Source organism: Phalacrocorax carbo, chromosome 13, assembly GCF_963921805.1.
Source record: "Phalacrocorax carbo chromosome 13, bPhaCar2.1, whole genome shotgun sequence".
Taxonomy (NCBI): domain Eukaryota; kingdom Metazoa; phylum Chordata; class Aves; order Suliformes; family Phalacrocoracidae; genus Phalacrocorax; species Phalacrocorax carbo.
In genome coordinates, this window is record NC_087525.1 from 4,157,935 (window position 1) to 4,182,980 (window position 25,046).

General features: G+C 44.1%; 1 protein-coding gene and 1 long non-coding RNA gene across 3 annotated transcripts in view; one reads left to right on the plus strand and one right to left on the minus strand.

Moving 5' to 3' along the window:
• The window catches only part of IPMK (inositol polyphosphate multikinase), a 42,499-nt gene extending 24,294 nt beyond the window's left edge, over positions 1-18,205 (minus strand). The window contains exons 1-2 of the mRNA XM_064464583.1: positions 17,815-18,205; positions 12,865-12,950 (exon numbers count right to left, since the gene is read on the minus strand). Coding sequence (XP_064320653.1) covers positions 12,865-12,950; positions 17,815-18,049 — 321 coding nt within the window. The 5' untranslated portion in view covers positions 18,050-18,205. The remainder of the gene's footprint in view (positions 1-12,864; positions 12,951-17,814) is intronic.
• On the plus strand, positions 17,326-21,466 carry LOC135315578 (uncharacterized). Of its 2 annotated transcripts, none has more exons than XR_010375057.1 (3): positions 17,326-17,734; positions 18,688-18,753; positions 19,191-21,466. It is a non-coding gene; the product is annotated as an uncharacterized LOC135315578 (long non-coding RNA). The 2 variants fall into 2 exon arrangements; XR_010375056.1 differs by lacking the exon at positions 17,326-17,734 and having other exon boundaries at positions 18,307-18,753; positions 19,191-19,254; positions 20,365-21,466.
• Positions 21,467-25,046: the final 3,580 nt, after the last annotated feature.

The window sequence follows — 25,046 nt, forward strand, 5'->3', positions numbered from 1 at the left end:
GCCAGGGGAGGTATCCTTTCTATGTATCACAGGCTGCATTCTTCCAATAGCACAAACCAGAGACATAAAATATAACAACTGTTGGGCTTAAAAGCAAGTAAACAGGATGCTGACATTTGGAGGGCTCACAACATGACCATTACAAATTACAGCAACTAACTCATAGGAAGAATATGCCCCAGATACGTCTTGCGGCAGCTCAGATAGTCTAATAGACACCATGAAGTCATCATTTCCAGTTACTCAGGACTTTTTAATTCCGAGGCAAATTTACCATCCCTTAATTTTTAATCCAAAGTACACTCTGTTTGTTTTGTTAAGTCTGATCCAAACAGATTCATCTGTTTTTTAATGCAAAAAGGGGCTGTTTGGGAGAATGGGAATGTTCTTTTCCTTATTTAAAGCAGCACGACATTTGGGGGTTTTTGTTTTCTAAAGACTAGCTAATCACATAAATGACAGAGGGAGGGTAAAACAAATATTTATATTTCAACAGGAAACTAATCCTGGCAGTACAGACCCGTCTTCACTTTTCCTGATGAAAAAATACCACTTTGACAGAAAGTTAGTCTAAAGAGAATCTTCTAAAGTACGTGATTGAGTTGATTTAAAAGAATATATACTTTAAATTTGCATTTATTTTAAAACTATTTGAATAGGAAACTTTAAACGCCAGAGTAGGCATGTCAGTCTGAAGCATCATCACCTTTTCTTGTTGCCGGCTATCCTTAATTGTCCCTAAAGGCAGTAGCGCTATAGCTTGCAGAGCCTCAGGATACACACCCAGCTGCCAACATCAGGCAGAGAGTTCAGCTTCTGATGCATTTTTTGGGGGGGTTCCTGAGGTGTGGGGGGCAGTTAAGAAGTCATGCGCTCAAATTAGCAAATGCAAGATTTACAGATGACAGTGCAACCTTAATCCCATCTCCCAAGGTGTATGCGTTATATTACAGACTTTCATTACCTGAGTGCACACTGCATTTCCCTCCAGACTCCTACATCACCCAGTTACGCCAGGCAAGTACAAGGGCCAAAAAAATCGAGGCTGAACCAGCAGCTGTGATTTTAGCAATTTGTAACTGCTTGGCTTTACAACTCAAATAGCCTTTGCTTCTTTTTTGAAGTAGTACCATGATGTTTTGACTTATGAGCATCTGCGGTATTTGTTTCCACAAAAGTGACTGGAGTTGAGCCAGCTCTGCTTAATATTCAAAATATCTGATACCAGAGTAATTCCAAAGGTTAAACATTTGTGAATGCTGTTATACTAAATGCTATTATATTGAATTGTTTATTTTACTATCCAACATATAGCCGTACTATACATGAGATTGTAATCTTTATTTTCACTAAAGATACCTACAGAAAGACAAAAAAAGACAAAGCTTAAAACAAATCAGGGTGTATTCCCACAATTTGATCATGTAAATGGATTTTCAAATAAGAATGATGCACACTTGTGACAATCATATCCTTCTTCCAGGAATCAGGGAAAAAAAAAAAAATAGCACGAAGTTATCCATCTTACCTCCTAACAAATGAAGGCTGTGAAAATAAGCTTCAAATATCTCCCAAAAAGATACTTATTTGGTCATGTTTATCAACCAGTCGTTCTCTAACAATGCCAAAAAACCAGTAGGTCTTATTTTATCCACTTCCACATATTTTATATAGTCAAATTTAGGCTGACCCTAGCAAGATTTACAGCCCCAGCCATGGAATCATCTTTCCAACAGGCAAAGCAAACCCTGACCCATTTCTGAGGATGTGGCAGAGCTTCAGAACTTCAGCAGACAGAAGAAGAAACCAAAAGGCAGCAGCCAGGCACAGCCACCAGCCGCAATGCTAACAAATACCACGGCAGAACCGTGAGTGAAGAGCCACAGACACCATATGCAGCAAGTTGCTCTGACATGATCAGAGGTAAGTTGCGTAGAGACAGATCACCCAGTCCCTCTTTCTCTCCAATAGCCACTTAATGCAGAGGCAAGGCAGTAAAGTCTTCTGAAAGACACAAGCAGACACCCAACCCCACCCCATCGCAAGCAGAAAAGGGTTGCGTCCCTCTTCACAAGGCAGCAAATTCCCATCTCATCTTTCACCCCACAAGACTCCCGGGCAACTAAGGAGTATCAACAAAGCAAGTTTACGTTATTTAGTTTACCCACGCAGCCCTACAATTGCTGCAAGCCGCCCAGCTGAGCGCGGAGCAGGCTAGTGGGTATCAGTCAAAATTGCAAAATTGGAGGTCGTGTTTCATCACAAATCTCTTGCCACAGACCTGAGCTTCCTCTTGCCCTTCAGTCTCTCCTAGGCTCACAACTCGCTAGCACAATCAGATGTTATATTCAGCTTCAACTGCGTAGGAGCTGGAGCCTTCCATGAACTTGAGAGCTCTTTGAAGTCAAAGAAAATTCTTGTTTCAGGATGTGCAACAAAGCCTGATCCCTCAGGCACCACAATCCGATTCATCTTTTTCTTAAAAAATAAGCTCTCGAAGATACCCAGGGAAGTGTAGGCGATTGTATTTACATTAACAGCACAAACACCTGTTAAGCAGCCTTCTAAGTAGGTTACAAGACTCTTAGGTGAATATAGTCCAAAAGTACACAGCAAACTGCACATCAAGATCTCTACTGCAGAATGTGCACTCTTTCGGTTCAGTTTTGTCCATGTGCACGTACAGCAGGCTGGAGCAGAGTTCACATTAGGCACCCTCCACTGGGGGCCAATATAAAAAGAACATAGCCTAAAAAAAATGGTTATGACATTCTACCATTGGTCATCTGATAAGGAAGTTTCAATCTTAGCACAGAAAATACTACTTCTCCCATTCTTACTCTTCCTTCTTAGTCTGAAAGCACCCACCATTCATCCAGTAGAGCTGTAGTGATGCTGTCCTTAAGTGACCCACTGCAAAAGCCCAAGCTACCAGTAGCCGGAGAGATCCAACAAATTTCAAAGCAAAAAGTCAAGCCACTTTGCCAACGCATACCTCCCTTGAAGAAGTACAGCACAACCAGTTTTCTCATCTGTCTTTACAACTATTGTGCCAAAAGACAGCTCTGTTACTGCAATGCATGAAGTGGTACTACACAAATACTGCTTAGCACTTTAAGGGAGGACACAGACCTGGTCAGAAACCACCACCTTGACACATCCAAATCCTCACAGATGCAAAAGCAAGTTGAACAAAGACAGCAGCTAGAGTGTTTTCGTACACACTTTCCGCTTCAAGTTTTTTTTCAAGCAACTCCAACTATTCAAGAATTCAAGCTTAAATTATCACTGAAATTACTGAAAGTGAAATGGTGGAACAATACGACAAAGGGAAAATAAGCCAGTATGGCTGTCCCACTTTCTGAGAACATTAATAAGCATTACCCTTTGTTTCTGGAAAGCTACCTGATCGCAGCTGAAGATTCGAGCTAGGGAGTGAGAGAGAACAAGGGGCAGGAGAAACCCTGAAGCAGTTATACTTAAATAAGCAAAATTTAATTTTACATTTCAAAGAGACAGAAAGGGGAACCAAGTCCTGACAGACATAGGTTGAGTTGGTTTTTTTCCTAATATTGCAAGAGGCAGCCCTCACAAAGAATTTACCACAGCATTACCCAGAAGGTGCAGTTTCACAGTAGTTTTAAGTCAACCTGAGCCAGGGCTACCACAGCCCCATGCACATTTTCATCCCCTCCCCTGCAGCAATGTCGGCATCCAGCTGGGCCCACAGCCTGCTGAGCACCTTGAGTTGGCTCACTGCCTAAGTGCCAGCCCAAGGCACTCCGTTTAAACTGCCATTTAAGTACATCTACCTTCAATACCTCTGAAAAACAAAATATGTCTTTAGCTTCCTTTAAAAAACACCTGTTTGTGCTCCCCTGAATTTTGACAATTTTATTCATCTAAATTATTTGTATTTTACCAGCAACTCTGTATTTTATCATCTCCTAGTACACCCTACCCCTATTCCAGAATACTCAACAACCACCTGCAGCCAGGTGTCCAAAATGATCATTTCAAAGCTACTGCGCAAATGTTATGTCAGACTTAGTCTCAGTTTCTACATCTAAAGCTCCTCTGCCAGCAACAGGCAAATCTACTTTGTGATGAGAACACTTGCAAGACAGAGGCAGCTATTAATAATCTTTTATTTTATTATTTTTATTAATTTTTTTAAATGGACACAGAACAATGGGACCTACTAACAGGAATTTTAGTTGATGGCTTACGGTTCTGGGAAGGTACGTGCTGGCTCCTTTCACAAGGACTAAAAATAACAGCCGAAAAGCTATTCTGATGTTTTCCACCCAAGTAAAGGGGTCTTCAGCTGTTAGAGAGGATACTAAAGCCAGCTATTTTGATGTTAGTGTTACTAGAGGTATTTTTTTGGTTTGCTTTAAATAATTAACTCCTTGGAGACCCACCTACATGTTTGCCTATGCAAAACTGGAAGTTACAGGCTCAGCTACAAGCCCGCATCTTCCTTTTGCTCACCAGTCTGCGGGACAAGCACAGTGGCTGTTGCTTCCCAAACCTGCAAACAACCTCCTTGCTCACCATTGGCAAGAAAGGAAAGAAGCATTCCTAACTTGTGCTAGAACACAATGGCAGGGGGGAGAAACCAAAAAGGAAGAACAGTAATAGCACCACTAAGAAACCTTAGGAAGCCTTTGGTCAGAAGCTGCTCCGGTGAGGCAGAGGAAAAAGTCTGGGTAAGTGGATTCTGTTACAGTCAGGCACAGTGAGCCAAGTCATTTGTTTTGCTTTGTCACAAAGATTTTTTTTATATATATGAATATATTCATATGTGTGTGTGCTATATATATACACACACATATATTTACGTGTGTGTATAAACACACACATATATTTATGTAACACACACCCAGATAAATAAATACTCAAAGACTGAAAAATAATTGCTACTAAATTGCTCCCTAAGTATTGGATATTACAGGTTATATACACAGTGGGATGGTCAACATAATATTTAATGGGGTTTTTCCTTTACTTATGGTTAATCTGGTACCTGGTTGACCAAGAACACCCCAAAACATTACATTATGTTCCACCATATGCACTGGTGATTCACATGGCTTTCTACTCATACACAGTCCTGGCCTTATGCAATATTCTCATATTACAAGCATTTTTTAAAAAAAAATATCTGAAACCTGGAATTTTTATTTTCAGATACAGAATTTATTTTCCTTTTCTTTCAAGGAGGCAACCTACACTTTCCTCAATCCCATCCTGGCAGCTGACCAACCATATCTTACTTTTAAATAAACTTATAATGCACAAAGTACTGTATTTTCTGTATAATACCAACACACCTTTAGTAAGTTCATCCATATTCTGAAACATTCATAACTGAATTGAAGTTTAAACAATATTTGATCCAGTCTGAAAAAGATAGTGCTTGCATGATCCTCTAGCACAGGCAAGAGCACCGTACTGTAACTTAATCCAATTAAACATATTATGGATATGCACATGAAAACTATGCATTTTTGCTTTATTTTCAGCCAGATCTACTCTCAGGCAGGAATATTGCTTAAAATCAGGCTGGTAAGACAACTGGAGTTTTTTTTCCTGCTTACTTACATAGCATGGACTGTAGACTACTCAGCCTGTTACCAACTCCACCCAGTAGTTCCCTGATAGCATCAAATTGCAATAACAGCCTTTTACTGTCTCCTTTTATGAGGTTTTCTTAGATTTATTAAAGCCGGTTGTACTTTATTCTGTAGCACACAATATACAAAGAGCATGGGGAACAGATGCTCACCAGACCCTTCTAGGTTAACCTTCTACTGCACTGTGCATCCCTTCCAAACTTGTTTTTGCTACAGAGTGTGAGAATCACAAATATCTGCCATACTTTTAAGTCTTACTGTCCTGGTACAGTAGGCTTTCAGTCATTTAATAGTGACCTGAAGTATAAAAAAAATGAGAGTGTTTATAGGACAGTGGTAGGAACTCAGCAGATTCTTAGACCTACACTTCATCCTTCATCTCTCTTAGACAACTCCTAACGTGAAAAAGGTCTGAATAGAAGCTGCCAGTATTTCACAATTTAGTCAAAAAGCCATTTTGTTCTCATTAGCTGAGAAGAACTGCATGTCCTTCCTTTTATTACAATACTTCTGTCCAGGCTCGTGGTTTAAAGTATAGAATGTGAGGCGGTTTCACACACTTATTGGGAACTTTGCTTATTTCCCCAGCAAAACAGAATCCCTCCCAGACAGTTTCTCAGCAGGGGGAATGACGCCAAGGACAGAAATGGACTGTATCAGAATGTGCTCGCTATGTTTGCAAACGGGTAATTTGCGTATTTCAGTACCACTACCTCTTCTGGAGATGCAGCAGATCTGGATGTACCAGAATGAGACAGGGACAAAGGTAACCTTTCAGCATATTGAGCTACAGCTCCAAATGCAGTAGTAATGAAAGGTTTGGGCAAGGCATTGCATCCCCAAAATAAGATGTTTAAAGAACCGTGCGTCCTATTTCTCTAAGCTTTGTTCATACAAGACTGAAAATTAGAACCTTAGCTGGAGACTTGATCATGGGATAAGGATATTTTAGTAGACAATAGCAGCACAATGGCCACCATCCACTCCTTTTTCAGCCAAGGATCATCATCTAAAATAAGGCTATAAAACCAGTTAACTGAGTTTACAAAATAGGGTAATTCATCCTGAAGCAAGACATACTTTGCCTCCCCAATCCCTCTCCTTTTCCATCACTAGCAGAGACAGTTTACAGAACTCAGGCTGCCTTATCGTGATTTGTGCTATATAGGCTGAAAGGGGGCTGAGCCTTATGAGTCAGTTCTTGCAATTCTGTGCAAAAGCTTCCAGGCCAAAACACATCCTTCAGGCTGCTGGCTTGGTTTTATGCCATGAAGGGGGAGGGAAGTCACCAGAAAGAAGTCTTCTGCACTGCCTGAAGGGTAATTAAAATTAGACAATGCAAAAAAAGAACGCACCAAGCAGTAATGAAAAGCCATGGCATAGAAGTAGTGGCAGGTTATTGAGAATGAAAAAAAATTAAACAGTAAGGAGAATATTATTGATAATGGTCCAAACAAGCAAACTTCCTGCACATATCTCCTCTGTAACCACAGAAGCACAAGGAACTATGGCTTCAAGAATATTAACGTAACTGGGTCGTCAATAACACGTTATCCTCCGGTCACAAACTCAAAGACTAACTGTTTCAAGAGAGACAGCAAAAAAATTGCACAAGCAATATTAAATCTGCCTTATGTCAGGTTGTAAAATGAGTCAGTAAGTTCTTTAGGGGAAACAAAAGAGAAAGACAGGTCATTGCCCTATTGAAAGCTGCATTATAATGCGTCCAACAAAAGTTCAGAACAATTGTGCGGGCAACCATGAAACCATTACTTCCTAGCTTTCAAGTGCCTGACTCTCACCTAACTAATGTAAATCTCTTTTACATGCAGGAGCTATTTGTGTCTCTTACATCCTGGCTTTGTTTTCAGGACATGTAACAAGAGTGAAAAACAATTTCTATTATCTGCAGTGGTAACAGCTTCCTTGCATTCATATTATATGTCAGCAGAGCTTGAACCCTGAACTTTCAGACTACTGCTACAGCAGTTAACAAAGCCGTCATGAATTGGTGATGGGTGGAAGATCTGTTATCCAGAAGGGCCAGATGACTAGCCCGGTTATCTTTTCCCAACACTACGTGGGGTGAATCAGCTCCCTTGGTTCCCAAACAAGGCACTGGGAAAACCCTGTCCACCTTTTCATTCCAACTCCCCAAAATTACCTTTGCACTGTGGGATAAGGGTATCTGAGGCTTACATTACAACAGCCTTAGAAACCTTAGAGTATTGCAGGTATGTTATTTGGACCCATGACTGGGCAACATCACAAGAAACAGCTATGACAATCCTGACATGCAGCCACTAGCATTCTTTTTTTCCCTGTTTGCTAAGTGCTGGAGGTTGTCCATGCTGCAGGAGCTTTCTCAGGACAGTTTTTGGCAGGCAGGATGGGGGGGGAAGGTAGACTACTCATATCCCAAGAATCACCCAGTCACCACAGGAGAGCAGAGGGCAATTCAAATAAAAGTTTACAGGAACACCTATCGATCTGTTAAGCATAAAATCCCAGTTTATTAGCTACTAACCTTCAAAACTTCAGTATGCCATGCTCAGAACAGGTATACACAATAAAAGAGGTTTACAGCCCCACCAAGAGAATGCTGGAAATCAGAAGTGAAAGAGCTGCCACTTCAAAACAGGTCAGTGACCTCCTCTTGTTCTGTTGAACGTAAGAAACACTATCTCTCAGTACTAAACACACAGCTCATAGGAAACTGTAGTCATGAAGGTAACCTCAACAACTGTATATTCTCTCTTCCTCAGTTTTAAATATTTGCAGCCCAAGCTCTAGCCTTTTCTGCCCGCAAAAGCAGCTGCCCTGTTTAAAGCCTGACATTCCATCTTCCTCCCCTCTCTTTGGGGCACCAACAGGACAGTAGTTTCTGCAACGCTACATTCTTGACATGACAAATCAAGAAAAACCCTGTGCTGAAGAGGATGGGTCTTAAATAGGAAGAGAACGTTAGGCTACCACACAGTGCTCTTCAGTACAGCCTGGCATGTTTGAGACAAGAGCTCTCTACCCAGCTAAGCAGGGAGCTTTTACCTCATACAGTGACTGCACTAACCTTTTCAAAAGATGCTTTTCTCACTCAACTCATCTGCCAGAAGAGATCACCGTAGGAGGGCTGATAGGCTTCTTCCCTTCCCTCTCCCAACACTGCTGAATTAAATCAGACTGTTTCAGCGCATATAAATGTGCCCTGACACAAAGCAGGCTGAAGCCAAAATCTAGAACACACCAACTAGTAGCCTGCTTTTGTGGATTTCTTAGCATGCGTGTGTAGGCAGCCTACCATAAACACACACTGCCTTCTACCAACTTATTTTCTTTAATGGAAATGGGTCACTACTGCATAATATATTATAATGCATTTCAAACAACACTATTTTCCTGTTTCCACATCTCTCTATACCACTCCCTCCTGAAGCTCCTCTAAAAGCAATCCTGTAGAGTGCCTCCGCCTACAGGTTCTCAGAGTATTTCCATTACATGGAAACAACTGATCATCAACGTAGATAGTCCTTAAAAAACCACAACACTTCTACTTCAATTTTTTTCATTCTCTTGCTGCTCATACCCATTGAAAACAAAGCATTTTGTAGCTATTTAAGGTTAAAAAAACTCCAAATTTTTTACCCACATAAGGGCACCAGAAGATCTGGTAAAACACTACATGGTTATGCCTACGTTTGTAAGAAGTTCGTGCCCTCAGGTACAGGAAGGGAGCTTGCATGAACAAAACTAAAACGTTGTTATTTTGATTTGATAATTAATCATATTTACAGAACTGAAGTAGAAAGCGGACATTCCCCCTGGAAAGTCACACTCCAATGATAAGTTAACATAGCATGTTATTAACAATTAGTACAAAGAGCTCATTGTTCTACTACATTTTATCGTAGAAAGTGTTCACAATAACCTTGTCATACTCTATTTTAACCCTCACTCCTAACACTGGATCATGGCAAGCCACTTCCCCATCAGTAGAGAATGACACATATTACTGTAGCACAGATCAAAGTTCGGTTTACATGGTGAAGTAACCTCTTAAGAAAGACCACCTGTATTTAGAGTGTGGGGTTTCTTTTGTTTGTTTGTGTTTTTGTGGTTTGTTTTGTTTGGTTTTTTTATTAAACTGCTAAACTGAATATATACTATCAGGAAAACAGACAGGTAACCTAACAGCAGTCTGAGTAGGAATTACTTGAGAGATTTTTCCAGTTTTCCACTTTGTCAAAGACCTGTGAAATTATTCCAAACTTCCAGTTGCCACCTGCTTCTAAGCAGGTTCCAGATCACTATTAGCAAAAATACACTACAGTGTCTTGCTCAAGTTTCCATTCCAAAATGAAAGCCCATTTTGTTTAGGCTCTACTAGTCAGCACTCAGCTTCGTGCTCAATAGAAAATAACTTATGAACAACCAGGGGAAAAAACTTCTGGTGGTTCGCTGACGCAGACTATTGCCCTCTGTCATGTTCAAGTATCCAGCTGAAGACAAACCCAGCAGTTTCAGAAAAGAAGACTGTCTTGTCCACACAGAAGATAATATCTACCTGGTATCAGGTTAAATATATCAGAGTTATCGTCAAACTTGTCTCTTAATGTCTCCTCATCTTCTATCATGACACATTCCCTGCAACCTTCAGCTCACCAGCACTCAGACTGCATGCTGAAATACCACTTCCTGGTCACTGCTGGTTATGCAAAGACACTTCTGCCTCAGATCTGTGATAGCTGCTCTCCAGCTGAAATTGAGACATGCTTATCTTCTTGCTACTGTGAACTACAGAGGTTCCCTATTTCTTCAGCCGAGGAGGTTTGCTTTACCCATAAATAAAAACCCCACTTGTTTCTAGCCCAGGTACTGGGGTACTACTCTTAATTCAGGCCAAGGTAAGGCTGCATGCAAAGGGAGCAATAACTGATCTATCACTACAGACAAAACAGTTATAAGCACATACGAAAAAAAAGTCATGATTAATCCACATATACTACTGGGTAACCTTCTGGTTCGGTCTTATCAATGGACTTGCTGCCTAGTCCTGACAAAGTGACAGCCTGGATTCATCAGTCTTGTTTCACTTCTGCACTGTTTCTCACCATCTCCTGTACCTGACTGCCTTGTAAACAAGCCCTTGTCTCAAGGAGTGGTAAAATTCTCCTTCCCCATTCTCTGGAGGCTCATTAGCCTACTCCAAGGTCATAACATCTCTTTGATTACAGACCACAAGATGCATTGAACTCAGTCACCAAAACAAGGCAGTCTTGCTGTTGCTCCCATTGCTTATCAGTTTAATCACTAAAACTGACAGAAGACTACCAACAGAAGGAAGTTTTGCTGTCTTTTAAACAAGTCAGATCAGTTTGACGATGTCCAAAAAGCACCAGCATGGCACAAGGTAAATGGCAAGAACTGGAAGAAAGGCCTTTCCCTCTTGGCAGCAAGGAGCTATTTTCTCAGCCCAAGCTGTACATGAAACTGTACCTTACACTGAAACTCACAATCCGCTGTAATCCTCATCTTGTAAGAACCATACGTAGTGCTTAGGTGTCTATATCGCACATCACGTGGTTCTTGCCTGAGAGCAAACATGATAGCAGTTAATCATTGAGAAGCGACAAATCCCCAAGACCTTTCTCCTGTACTTTCACCTAAATAATATACACTCATTTGCTCTCCTTCCTTTCTCCCACAAAAAAACATTCTAGTCCACACACAACTAATTGGGTATACACCCTTCCCTTTCTCTGTTATTTTTCAAGAGTTGTCCAACCCCTTTCCCAAATGGCTTATAACCAAAAACATTTCAGTGTCGGAAGCAACCCAGCAAGGCCCTGGAAGACATAATTGAAGCTGATTTTGCAAGTTACTAGCATTGAGACCTGACTTCTTCCACTATGACATGGCATAGTAACAAGGGCACTAATACAGAGCTCTTAAATATTTTGCCCAGGGTCTCGCTCACAGCTTGACATCTAAGCAGTGCTCAAGCTTACCCATCCTACCCACTGCTTTTAGACAGTGGCAGCACGTTACTGCCCATACCCCAAGATTTCACAGAAGAGTAAAGTAGCCTGACACTCAAAGGAGTCTGTTCAAGCTCTCTCCTTCTACTGAATAATTACCCCTCAGGCTGGATTGCATCTTTCTTAACCTCATCTAAATGACAGTCACTGAGAAACCTCAGAAAAATATTTACATTTAGATTTAACTGGCTCCTGCTAAGCTCCTACTAACTCAAGAGCTGCTGTTTTGTCTAGCAGTCCTGTCATGAGAATTATGGAGTAATGCTAGTATGCAAACACACTGCTCGCTTAGAGCACATTGCTTGGTCTGTTTTAATGTGAGACGTTTCCACAAAATACTTAACATCTTTTGGTAACTTTAATTAATACCCTTCTAGGAAAAAAATAAGAAAAACAAAACAAATAACATCAACAAAAAGGGCCTCAAGACTCCTCTCATCCTGCATGAGGTTTTCTACAGTTCTTTGTACCTAATAAACCATGGAAAGGGATGACATATCAAGCTGATATAGAAAAAACACATGACGGACTATCACAGGCAGGTAGGTTGGTAAGGGAAAGAGGCCCTAAAATCCATTTACCCTCATAAGACAACAAGCAACAGCTTCCCTGGTTTGTGTTAAAGTTACTGATAAAGCGAACTGAAGATGAGGGATAGGAAAAATACAAAAAACTAAAGTTAAAACAAATGGAGAGTTTCCACTTTTTAACTTTTTTTGAGGAGCTGAATTTTAACACAGTGAAGAGTTTTAACACAGAACACAGAGCAATACTTCTAGCAATAAATCAGACCAGATGAAAGCATAAGACATGCTAAGTTTAGAAGCAACCAGTTCGTAGACACTCAACAACATGAGAAAGAAGGCATCAAACATACCACCCTTTAATCACAGATGGAGATAATACAAGGCTTTTCAATGAAATACTAGATGCCGTGAAAACCACGCTGTCCCATGAGCAAACAAACAAGTTTAAATCCTGTGAGTGAGTAGGCCTGGCATGGGGACATTCAAAGAGGAGAAAGTCCTGTACAGCACAGAGATACCACGACAGGGCACTCAGCAACCTACCGTTGTGATATTTAGGTTGCATCTTCCCCAACTGCAACAATAAGGGTGTACTACTACAGGAAGCACACCCATCATTTCACCCACAGCGAGCCAATTCCCTCCACGCTGCAGGACCCTCACCTTGTTGTAGAACTCCTGCTCCCTGGGACCACGAGGTGGTGGCTGCAACTGCTTCAGGACAGTCCCATCTGGATGCTGCAGTATGCCTAGAAGAGAAGCATTTCCTTCAGGTCTTAGTTTTAAGACATACAGCTTTTTTGTTTTGTTTTCCCCCAAAGATCACATATATACCTTTAGGGACAGCCTATTTGCAAAGTTGCACTGCTTTCAGTACACGCACAGTAGAGTTGAAGTTGGCAGCTCCTACACAAAACACTTTGCAGAGGTTTGCTTGCATTCCTCTTTCTAGCCACAAGATGATTTCTTGGCTCTAACTCTGTTCAAGGCCACCACAGTACTGGGATTTGACATGAGAAGTTCCACCCAAAAGATCTATTTATTCAACTATGGAAGATTACATAGACACTCCCTTTTTAAATAACTGATAAGTTGTTTCTCCAACAATTGAAATAAGTTAAAGGAGTTAGTACCAAGTTTAACGCATTTCTCACTAGCTAAAATAGAAATACATGTCCTGTGAATGTATATCTATACTAGTGGCATAGAAAGAGCACTTCTATATTACTAGAAGTAGCACCCCAACAGCATTGCATGCTAATCAGATGCTACTCTTTGTATCAGCCACAACTACAATGCAGAATTTCACCTCAGCCAGGCAACCACCTTACTCATGCCTGCACCAGAAAAACCCAAAATATCCTCCCAAAACAGCCTTGCTGACTCTCCAGTCGGCAATATTGCTGAGTAGCTGCTTAAGAAATGCACCTGAGTATCTGAGGGTACTCGAGAGATGAATATGGGCAAGAACGGAGAAAAGTAACTGCCTCCCTGTGAAATACACTCCAAATTTCAAGATCATTAGTTGCAAGGGAAAATGAAAAACCCAATTATGGAAAAGAAACTTTCTCCTAGGATTTATTCATAGCTTTTCAGATAGTAATTCATTTTGCTTAGAAGGGAAGCAAAAATGTGGACTGTATCCAAAATAGGTTCCATCTTCAGCTTACCACTTGAGGAAACACAGCAAAACGAGCCAGGAGCTTTGTGTCCCAAGAAGAGTTTGCAGTTGTAACAGCAATTGTGTTTTCACCCTTTAGAAAGCATTATCTCTGAATGGGCTCTGCTGTGCAGTCTTGGAAACTAAACAAAATCTTTAGAGCCTAAGATATTTACTTTAAAACAACCATCAGACTTCAAAAAGTTGTTTCATTTGTTCGCTGTGCCAACGAACAAAGAGTGGTTTTAAGAATTTGCATAAAACAGCTCTCGTGTAGCTTGCTGAAAGTTAGATTTTGTATACTCCAGAACTAGAAAAATATTGCCACACAACAACGCACAGACTACCACAACATCTTCAAGACATACCAGCTTCTCCTCCCCTGCCTCCCCATACCCTTTTACATGTGCTGGAAAACACTTCGCAAAGTCCACAAGTATTTAAATGGCCCTGTGTTTTGAATGTGAATTCCTAATGATCACAACATTAAAAAGGTTTTATAACACACACTTTGAAATCTGCATATTGGCTTTGATGATAAGGCACACAAGGCAAACTATAAGGTAGAAAGACCAGGCAAATATTCCTGGAAATTTAACCCATACACTACTGATTGATACATATTATTTGACGAGTTTAATGTAACCCGATGTTGTCTGAAGTTCCCTCATCCTCTGGATTTCTTGACAGACTAGAGCACCTACTCTGTAACTGTGACTGAGGCAGGCCTGGAAACCAAAGACTCACATTTCAACATTCACCAAGAGGATGAAAACTCCATAACCTTCCCTCTGATCTACACCAACCACCAGAGATACCAACACCTGTAGATTGCACTAACATGTGGACATTGGTCACGGTTTTGTTCTAAGGTTTTGGGGGGTTTTCAGCACAGACAGGGAGTAGTATTGTTTTAATATAAGAATAAGCAATTTCACATTTCTGAAGCCGCAGCAGAACTACACCAAAATTAAAATTCTGAAATATCTCACAAACATTTTTCTATGGCTCTACATGGAAAGCTTGCTAGCACTCTGAAACTCAAATCTACTGCAAAAAAACCTAATACAGGTGTATGCACTCTTCTTAAAAGGCAAAAGCCCAAAAACAAAACAAAGAGCCAAAAAAATAACATCCAATCCACATGCTTCACTGAACTATAGACAAAAACGGTTCTGAACAAACACGCTGAATATTTATTTTAGAAAAGATCCTCTGTCCTCTGAGGGTATCTAATAAGCACTGACCGGGATGTACGTGCCATGTTAACCTTTGCATCGGGAAAACAGCAGCCAGAGTTAGAAGTCTTGTGATCTGTGTGACCAAGCAAGTCACACTGAAAGAGAACAGCTCCTTTAGCTACAGAATCCCACTGACAGCTTGGGGACCTCCAGCACTTTGCAGGTACAGGCACCAAACCACAGCCAGGTGCAGGAGGCTCTATAAGGCAGCATATCCCATCACCTCCGGTCTCTCTCCACCTGCCTATGGAATGAAACCATCACCCAAGGTGGCTACCTTACTTACTGAACAGAAGCACTACTGAACAGAGCATTCAACAAAAGGTCAGCTGTAATGCCCAGAAGCCAATGGTCTTCACATGCGCGCAGGGAGACTGCTAGAGCCCTTTCTTTGGCAACAGCAATGGTCACAGGGAGCAAAGGGAAAATGGGAAGGTTATTCGGGAGGGAGAGAAATTTTAAGGCATACTTTAACAAAAAAAAAGTTAAATACGCCGGATACCTTCAAGTCCTCTGCATGTTTGTACGTGGGGACAGAAGGTAAATCGAGCACAGAGGACAGAAGTAACATGCAGGAGGAAGCTGGGCAGAACAAGGAAGGCTCTGAGCTTGAATCAGTAAACAGCTCCGATACTAACACCACCTGGGTACTACCTTCAAGGCATGTTTGCCATGTTGTATGTGCAGCAACAGAGGTATCCCGACAAAAAAAAAAGCACACTGGTTTTATAGCTTTAAACTTTTAAAATGCTAAAAGCTCAATGGGGTAGAAAAGGGCAGAACAGAAAACAGCAGGAAGGGCAACTATTGTAGGAAAAGACAGAAAGGCAACAGAGAAGGTAGAAGACACATTGGTCTCCTCACACATGCTTAAAGTTCTTACAGATTCCGGCACACAGATCATCTGTGATATTCCTTACAGGGCTATTAGCAGCTACATATATCCAAACATCTGGCCACTAGCTTCACAACAAAGACACCATGGGGAGCAGCACTACAGAATTATACGTGACCCTGCATCTTTAGCATCTCAACTGCCTGCACTCCTATATACATCTGTAAAGAAATAAAATGAGAAGATTCAGTTACAAAAATGAGAAAGCGGTGAGTGCCAGAGCAGCTTTGGTCTTCACTTAAATGTAAAACTCGGTTTCTAAGACGAGATCATCAACCATGATGGCACCTCTCCAGGAAAACCTTGGTCTTGCTCGTTAGATGTAGTAGAGCTAGCTTTACCTAATCCATTTGAGCTGCACCCACAGTATAGATGGTGTATCACCCATGTTGTCTTGAACCGTGATAAAATTGACGTGCCAAAGGTGAGGCTTGCTCTGAAGTAAACCTTTTTTTGCCTGATCCCACCCCATGATATGATATAAGAACAACGAGGAAGATTTACAGCTCCAAGGATCCAACCCACCTACCTCGACATTTTATTGCACCTGTTGCAGCAGAGGCAAAGGGCAAGAATTACTTTGCTGTGGAGATTATCAGCAGCAAGACAGGCCACGGACGCAGACTGTAGATAAGACAAACTCATGGTGCCGTTAATGCTGTAATTCCACTCACTGACAGTTGAAGGGGTTCCGAAGTTCAGCCCTCGGCCTGTTCGGCAGAGGCAGCTCCTACCAACAGGGTTCAAAGGCAATATGATGGCAGGTACTCGTTATAGCTGCTCTCAAAGAGCACGCTGCAAGTTAAATGGATCTATAGCTTACGTTTGGCTCAGAAGCAGGAGTTATTTATACCAAATGTGATGTCCTGGAAGGGTGAGAAATGCCGTCTGACAACTCTAACTCAGCCACTTGCTCTGGCACCGATCACCTGACTATGTTAAAAGGCACCTTCATCAGAAGGTCCAACACCTCACTCCTCAACCTGGAATTAAAACAGAAATTTAAAGCTAGCCCCCGCACGCTTCAAAAATGCTGTATCCTCATGATATTTGTACGATTAGACCTCTTAGTGGCCATTGGTTCAGACCTACTCTTACCATGAAATAAACAAGCAACTGAGAAGTTACCCCAGGTTGGTAATTTGCTTACTAATATTTTGCTGAAGTTTCTGGTGGCCATAGGTTTGGAGCTTCCCTTTAGATAAGGCATAGTTTCAACACATGTTCTGAAGGTACCAGCATGCCATTAGCTAAACTCCCACATTTTTAAAAGGCACCTGTTAAAACAAAGCCGAACTGCAAAAGCCCTTTGGCTTGAAGGTGCCTGTTAACCCTCCCGTCCTGAGTGGCCGTGGCTATTTATGAAATCCAGCAGAAGGAGGATGCTCGGCAGCGCAATGCCGCTCCGACCCCAACCTCTGCAGCGGGGCTGACCCCCCCCCCCAGCCCTGGAAGGGGGGCACAGCCCGCACCCCTCGGCGCTGGGGTGACCGCCAGAGCCCAGCACTGAGACGCCCGCCTTGAGGCGGGCAGCCGGGGGCTCTGAGGAGCCGGCAGCTCGGCCCGGGAGAAGGGCTCGGCCACCGAGGCGGCACCCCCTCAGGAGCCTCCCTCCCGCCGCCGGTGAGCGCCTCACGCCTGTCACCAATCCCCCCCCCTCCCGCCACAGCACAGCTGCCGCCCGCCGCCAGCGGGACGTGAGGAGAATTGAGGTGAAACCCGCCCCACCGCAACCAGGTTTGGGGGAATTAAACGGGAAAACGGGGGTGGGGGGACCCCGGCCCGCCCCCCCCCGCCCATGCCCCGCCGCCGCTCACCGCCTTTATCCTTGCCGTACATGTGCCCCGCCACCTGGTGCGACAGCGGCACGCAGCCGTTCAGCCCCCGCCGCCGGCCGCCCCCCGCCGCCGCCGCTGCCGCCGCGGGGCCCGGGGAGGCGCCGAGCGCCGGCTGGGCCGCGGCCTCCTCCGCCTCGCCGCCCGCGCAGCGCCCGCACCCGCCCTCGGGGCGCCCCGCCGCGGGCGGCGCCGGCCGCGGGGGCTCGGTGGCCATTTCCCGGGGGTGGGCGGGCGGCGGCGGCGGCGGCGGGAGGAGGAGGCGGCGGCGGGGGGCGGCCGCGCTACAGCGGCGGCGGCCGGGCCTCAGCGGGCGCTGCGTACCGGCGCGCGGGCGGCGAGGGCCCGCGGCTCCATCACCCCGCGCCGCTCCGCACCGCGCTGCACCGCACCGCACCGCCCAACCCCGCCGCGGAGGCAGCCACTGGCCGCCGCGCCGCGCCGCCCCGTCCCGCCCCGGACGCGGCTCCGCCTCCGCCGCCTAGGCCCGGCCCGACCCGGCCCGTGGCGGCGGCGCCGAGGGGCCTGGGGCCCCAGGGGTTAGGCCGCGCCAAGGCCTCGGCGAGGTTCAGCGGCTGGTTTAAGCGGGGGCAGCCGGACCTGGCGCACCCGAAAGCGGCCCCGACCTGCAGAAGGGCCGGTGACACCCACCTCCGTGGGCACCCCGCGCCCCCCCCCCGGGCCCTCCCTTCGGCCCTCGGCTCGCCCGGGAGAGCCTGCCACCGGGAGCCGTGTGTCGGCGGGCAGAGCCCGCTCCCCCCATGCCGGGGCCCGGCAGCCAGAAATACGCCCCAAACCCTCCTCACTTTTATAGCAGTTCGCCGTTATCCCGAGGTTTGCTTATTTTCTCTCCAGAGGATCGGAAGGGCTACATGGGAGAGCAAATAGAAGCGTGTAAATAGTATCAGACCTCTAAAGTGGGTAAGGACCTTTAAAGCAGTCCCAAACAGAGCCTTATCAAGCTCTAGGTGGTTGACGTGGGTGCATCTGGCCAGACAGCAGATCAAAACTGGATAAGGGATTAATGTCTAATCTGTATTTTAAGTCCCCATGGATAGAGGAAGGTATGCACAAGCCCTGCATTCATTCACAGCACCCCAAAGCCTGCTGCCTGCCTAGAAGACTTTATTAAACATTTCTTTTCACTGGGGTATATATCCGCTGTATTTGTCATCCTGTAATTACTGCTTTTTTGCTGTTTCTTTATAAAATCAGCTGAACTCTGAATATTAGATCTGCACTTCTGCCGCGGTATCCACCAGTATCAAGTCATATTTAGCATTAGTAGGATGCAGGAATGGGAAAACAAGGCTGGAGACAGGAAAATGAATTTTAGCAGATCTATGCTGTTCCCCCAGGTTTTATAAAAATGGGCTGACGTATATCAGGAATCAGCATTGACATTAGAGAAACAACGATGCGGTGAGCTCAGCTATTACTTGCTGCCTCTTCCATGTCCCATAGTTGGGAGGCATGGCTGGTGGTTGGGAGAACTGGCAATTTGGGGGATTTACTGGGTGAATTAAAGTATTGAAGGAACAGGAAGGTCACAGGGGAAATGAGAGTACGGAGGAGTGAGAGGAAGGAGCACAGCATATAAATCTATCAAAACTGAGTTTCATTAGTTCATTGTTCATGGAACAATTTGTTTTGCTCTCTTAATTGGGTAAGATGGAGAAGACAGTGGTAACTCAGCAAGATCCCTTCTGAAGTAACCAGGCTGGTCAGGAAAGTTGTTTCTCCCTCCCAAATATCCCTTCTCATCAGTCGTTACTGTTCTGCCCTGAAGATTCGGAGTCAGATGGTTGCAAGCGTAAGCTCCCATCTTAGGTTCCCCAATGCTGAATTTTTCCAGGAGGGTGCTGACGCAGGAGAGGAATACCACAGATTAGTCAACACTTGCACAAAAAAAAAATAACCAAGGAGTACAGTGAAGAAAAAAAGCACAAGTGGTATGTGTCTGGCAGAGAGAAGGTAGCTCCTGGTCTCAGCAGCAGCAGCTGCTGCAAGGTTCAGATGCCAGCCTGAGCCTTGCGGAAAGATATTTCTCCCAGCGGAGATGTGAGACGCTTTGGCTGATCTGGGTCTAAATGCAGGCAGAAAAACATAGATGGCATTTCAGACTTGCATGAGTGCCCATTTAACACTGTGATCTACCTGAGCTGAAAGTCTTAATGTTAAAAATAAAGGCAGAATTTGGAATTTAAAGACTATTCAAGTACCTAGTCCTGAACAAATAGCTTCTAGATATCCTTAGAGCTAACAGAAGTGGGCCTGGAGGGGATTAAAAGAAGTAAGAAAGCATGAGTAGTTGCAATAAGTAAACACTATTTCCTTTTCCCTGATATTTGCTGTAGTCAGATTTATGCATATAGAAATCAAGTGACGTGAGACTCTATCTCCTGCTGCTTCATTCCACCCTCACGCTTCAGCACACAGAGTTCACTGATCTTATCTGGGAACTTCTCCTAAAATAAAACAAGCAAAACTGAGAGAATACCAGAAATGACAAATAACTAATTTCTCCACCAGTGTGATACTCTTAAGACTTGAGCTGAAGGCTGAACCTGCCAGCAAGATTCCCAAGGAAACTTCTCGTCTCTGGGCTGTGCAATTGCACTTAAAGAGAAAGCGAAAGAGGCTGCAAACAGCTCTTGAAGAAGAAGCAGGTGGTTGGGAATCTGCCCCCACCCCTCCCACCCCCCGCAACAAAATGCCTTTGGAAAAATTATCCTTAATTCTGGATTACTCGTTGTTGCTGGAAAACGATCTTACCTCACTGCATCTGATGAGAATGGAAACACGATATAATCATCATAATAACAAATATTACACACTCTTATTTTGCACAAACTGCTTTGCACTGCAAGAGGATGTTTCACTGGCAGATTGCAAAGCTCCCCCAAACTGAGCAAGGATTACAAAAGAATCACTTTCTGCTGAAAAAAGCCCTTTCTCAAACACAGCAGCCAGTTAATAACTAACCGCAAGATGCAGGGTAGTTTAGTACAGGAAATAAGCTCATACTTCAGTGGAAGTGCAGGGGGACATTAGGTAAACAGATTAGGGGGGCTGGGTGTTGGCCAAAATATTGGTACTCTAGAGGTATGCTGACAACAAGCACTGCTGTTTTTTTGACTGTCCCCTTGGATGGTTCACAGCCACTTCTTCCCCATCTCGCCAGAAATACCGCTCCTCCGCCGGAGCCGTGCCTTCTGCACGAGGTCTGTGTGAGACGTGGATCCTGCAGCCACTTCCTGCAGCAGGCGGCCGCGCTTGTGTAGCTTCTGCCGGACGAACAGATTGCAACAGAGCTGACCTGGACTGTACGTGTGGTCCTGATAAGAAACGTCCACCGGTGAAACCAATAATTGCTGGACGGGTGAGAACATTTGCAGCGGTGCTTCTGTGGGCAGGAGGGCCTCTCCTGCTCATTGGCCATACGGCAGACCTTGTCACAGCAGTGTGGAAGTTGTAGCCATGTTGCAGTTATTTTTTTCTTGCCTTTTCACAGCAGAAGGGTTCCTCTATCACACCCTTTTAAAATAGCTCAGCGCTTTTAATCCTTTGGTAAATTCACAGAAGTTCTGTGCTGTCTTTTTTGTTCTTGTTAAGTAAAGGAAAATCTAAACTACTCTTTTGCGTTGTAGCTGTAAAACTCAATGGTGCTGCTATCCCACTTTGTCACTTAGGCATCAGGCCCCACAATGATTAATATTTTACTTGGCTCTGACTGATGCAAACTCTTTGACACTACGCTCCTCCCTGGCAACCAGGTACATCTGAGGTTTGCCAGGATGAAAACAAAGGGACGGTGTCAAAAGCCAACCTACGCTCTCCAGAGGCAATACAGTACATTTTGAAAAATGACTGTGAGGTTAATTCACGGCAGTTGCGTATTTTCTGAATCACCTTTTCTACAAACACAACCACAGCTGTAAATTTTGGGAAGTCTTTTGTATTAGAAAGCTATGAGGGCTATAAAGGTGAGTAATACGTTTCAATAGTTTCTTCCTCATGGTCTTTGGACTTTTTTTTTTATCATTAAAGGAACTAAGCAAAGAATCTGGGGAAAGGTTCATTTTTGGACTGAGAGCAGGTTAAGGGGTGGGAAGCAAGTGGAAGGGCTTTCAGGGTGGAGGGGTGGCAGCGGTGGGTGGTTGCTGAGACTGGTTTTATTCAACACCTTCATTCACGACCCACAGAATGGATTGTGCACAAAGTCTCCAGGTCTGCAGTTGCTCATGACCCCCTTAGGGCAGTCAAATGCCACGCCAACAGCTGGCGTCCCACAGAAGTCCCACAAAACTGAATGAAAGGCACAATGTTGGCATAGGAGCTTCAGGTGGATAGACGTACGGTAATGCATGTAGAGCATGGTAGAGGAAAATAATCCAAACCAAAAGCTCCTTAGTGCTGATCCTAGAACCCGCTGTCACAGCCCAGGAAAGAGATCCTGAAGTCACTGGTGACAGCTGGCTGAGATCATCAGCCCAGTGTGCGTCTGCAGCCAAAAAGAGCCAACAAAATGTTGGGCAACATCAGGAAAGAGCATTGAGAAGAAGACAAAAGGCATCGTTTTGCTGCTACGTGTAGCCTCAGCATGCCACGTATTGAGTCTGGCCTCCACACCTCGTCCCTCACAGAGGATAGGAACGTACCATTAATTAATCAGTGCAGAAGGTGGAATTAAACCATGATTTGTGGAGAGTCTGAATATGTGAAACATATTTTAGCTGCCTCCAGCACTAGAAAATGGCAACGGGAGATGTGTGTGCTTTGATATCCTTCAGCAAGAAGTGTTTCTTTCTGAAACAGAGGCATCAGAGCAAAGTCTTTAGTAGCATCTCCTGATCTCGTGGCTTACAGGTAGATGAAGATTGCTCCCTTTGTCCTTCTAAACAAAGATTTTCCAAGTACAGCGTTATATCTCTATCAGGGGGTTGCTCAGGGTTTACAAATGCGTGATGCCATTTTACCAGTCACATCCTAATGCTTTAGGAGAACCGTGGTACTTGATTTAAGATGATTAACATGCCAAGAGGTTTATTTAAAATGCTTCTTAGTCTTTCCCCAGAGGCTACTTACATTGCCTCCACCTGCAGTAGAATCAAACACCTATTTACTAAGCCCACTGCCAACTGGCATTAAGTCTCTTCTATTAAACTCCTGGACTTTGTCCGCAGAGCAACAGAATTTCAACCCTTAAAAAGTAATTTAACCCGTGCAGATGTTGGAGCCAAGTATGAGATTGAAAGAACAAGATCACACTGTTTGAAAAGAGCAACAAATTTAATAATTACTGAAGCACAGGTCTGTTCTGGCTGTTGTTTTGGTACCCGAGCCTCAAGCAACAGTCCCAGCAGTGAACAGACAGTGCGTCTTGACCACATCTTAGCCATGTATGGTTATATTTGCCAGCAGCAGAAAAGTATTTGAGAAAAGTTACGCAGTCAGTGACCTTATCATTCATTTTGCTATGTTTCTGTTGCCAGCTGACTTGACTGAACGTCACAAACATTCCAGCTACTGAGCAGATCCTTGCAGCATGCTGAATTTTGAATGCTTCACACATTAAAGTTATAATTTCTGGCATGCTCAGGAAGCTCCTCTTTTCTACACAGGCTTCTCTTGACAGCAGAAGGCACTTTTTTTGGTATAAATGTACTATGCATTCAAAAACACGAAAACTGCAGTCTGCATGACAAAAAGGATGCAGAGCAGAGCAGATTAAGGGCAGTGCAATGTCAAAGGAGAGAGGAGGGATGGTTCAGTCTTCAGCTAGCAAAAAAATGGAGAGAAATGATCTCTCTGTGCTTACATGAGATGTATGCAACTTCCATGTAGCAAAGGAAAAATAAATCCTTTCTTACCAGTCCAAACTGCACATGAGAAAGGTGGACTGAATTCTGCTTTGCTACAATCACGCAAACCTACTGTGACTTTACTGACTTCAGGGAACGCACCAGTAAACACTCCGTTTGTTCTAACTGCACATCTAATTAAACAGTGTACAAAGTTGGGTGCGGAGGAACATTAGGCTACTAAGAGGGGACCCACAGCATGACTGTACGCTGCTTTCTGCCCAGTGCTGTGGGATTTCACAAACAGTTCAGGAAGAAAAAAAACACAGTAACAGATGTCTGCTTGAGGCACATATCCCCTTCGGCTCCAACGAGTGCGTTTTCGGCTAACAGGACCACTTAGTCCTAAAAGCTAGTGAACAGCCACTTTGTACATCTTATGCTTCGCTCTATTGAGAGGTATAATGAAATGCAACACATCATTTCCTGTACTTGGATTTACCCCTTTTGCTACCACCTAGCAATGTTGCAGTGTTAAATCTTTTCTTCCAGCTTATGCTCTCCTCCATCTGCCATTTTATTTCTTCTTTTGCCCCTTCTTGTTTTATTCCACACACTCAATTTATTTGTTACTTCGTTTTTATTCAGCTCCTCTCTGCCTTAGCCTCAGCATTAGGCAGCTTGGAAATCATCCCGCCCAAGAACCGCACTATGCACCACCAGCAGCACAGCTACAGCACCACTACAGTAGAAAACAAGCTGCAGAGAGCTTCAAGCAGCAGCCCCCAGTACCCATCCTAAATTCATGACAGCTCTAGGAAAATGATCATTGTCCTGCTGGTGCAGAGAAGCCACTCATCAGCACAGGAAAACCAGGGCAGAACAAGCCCAGGTGCACAAAGCAGTTGGGGGAACGGGCATCCAACACTGCTGGGCTTAATGTGCACCAGTGATGGTGCAAAAGGCATTTGGTCTTTTCAGCAGGTCCACATGAGGTGTCCGAGCTGAAATAGAGATGCTGAGCACCGACAAACTCAAGTCTGCCGGCAGCCGGGGCAGGGCACCCCTCTCTGCCCACGCGCTGTGGGGAGGTCACGCTCTGCAACCTAACCCAGCCAGGGCTCAGGGTGGGCTTTGTCAGCCTTGAAGCTTCAGGAGTTGAAACAAAAGCCAAACTTAGTAAGAGGCTTCCACGCTCAGGATGGCTAAAGAGAAGCCAGCTGACAAGGTTTCTTTGCAATACCACTGTTTAGTTTCATGCCTACGTTCTTATCCTTCCTGCTATTATAAAATGTTCTTCCGTTATTAGAGTGAGCAACTGTGATACCGCAGTGACTCACATTTCCACGTCTTTATCTAGCTGTATTACACTTAAAGGAAAATCCCACTCCAGCTGCTGTGCAACCACAC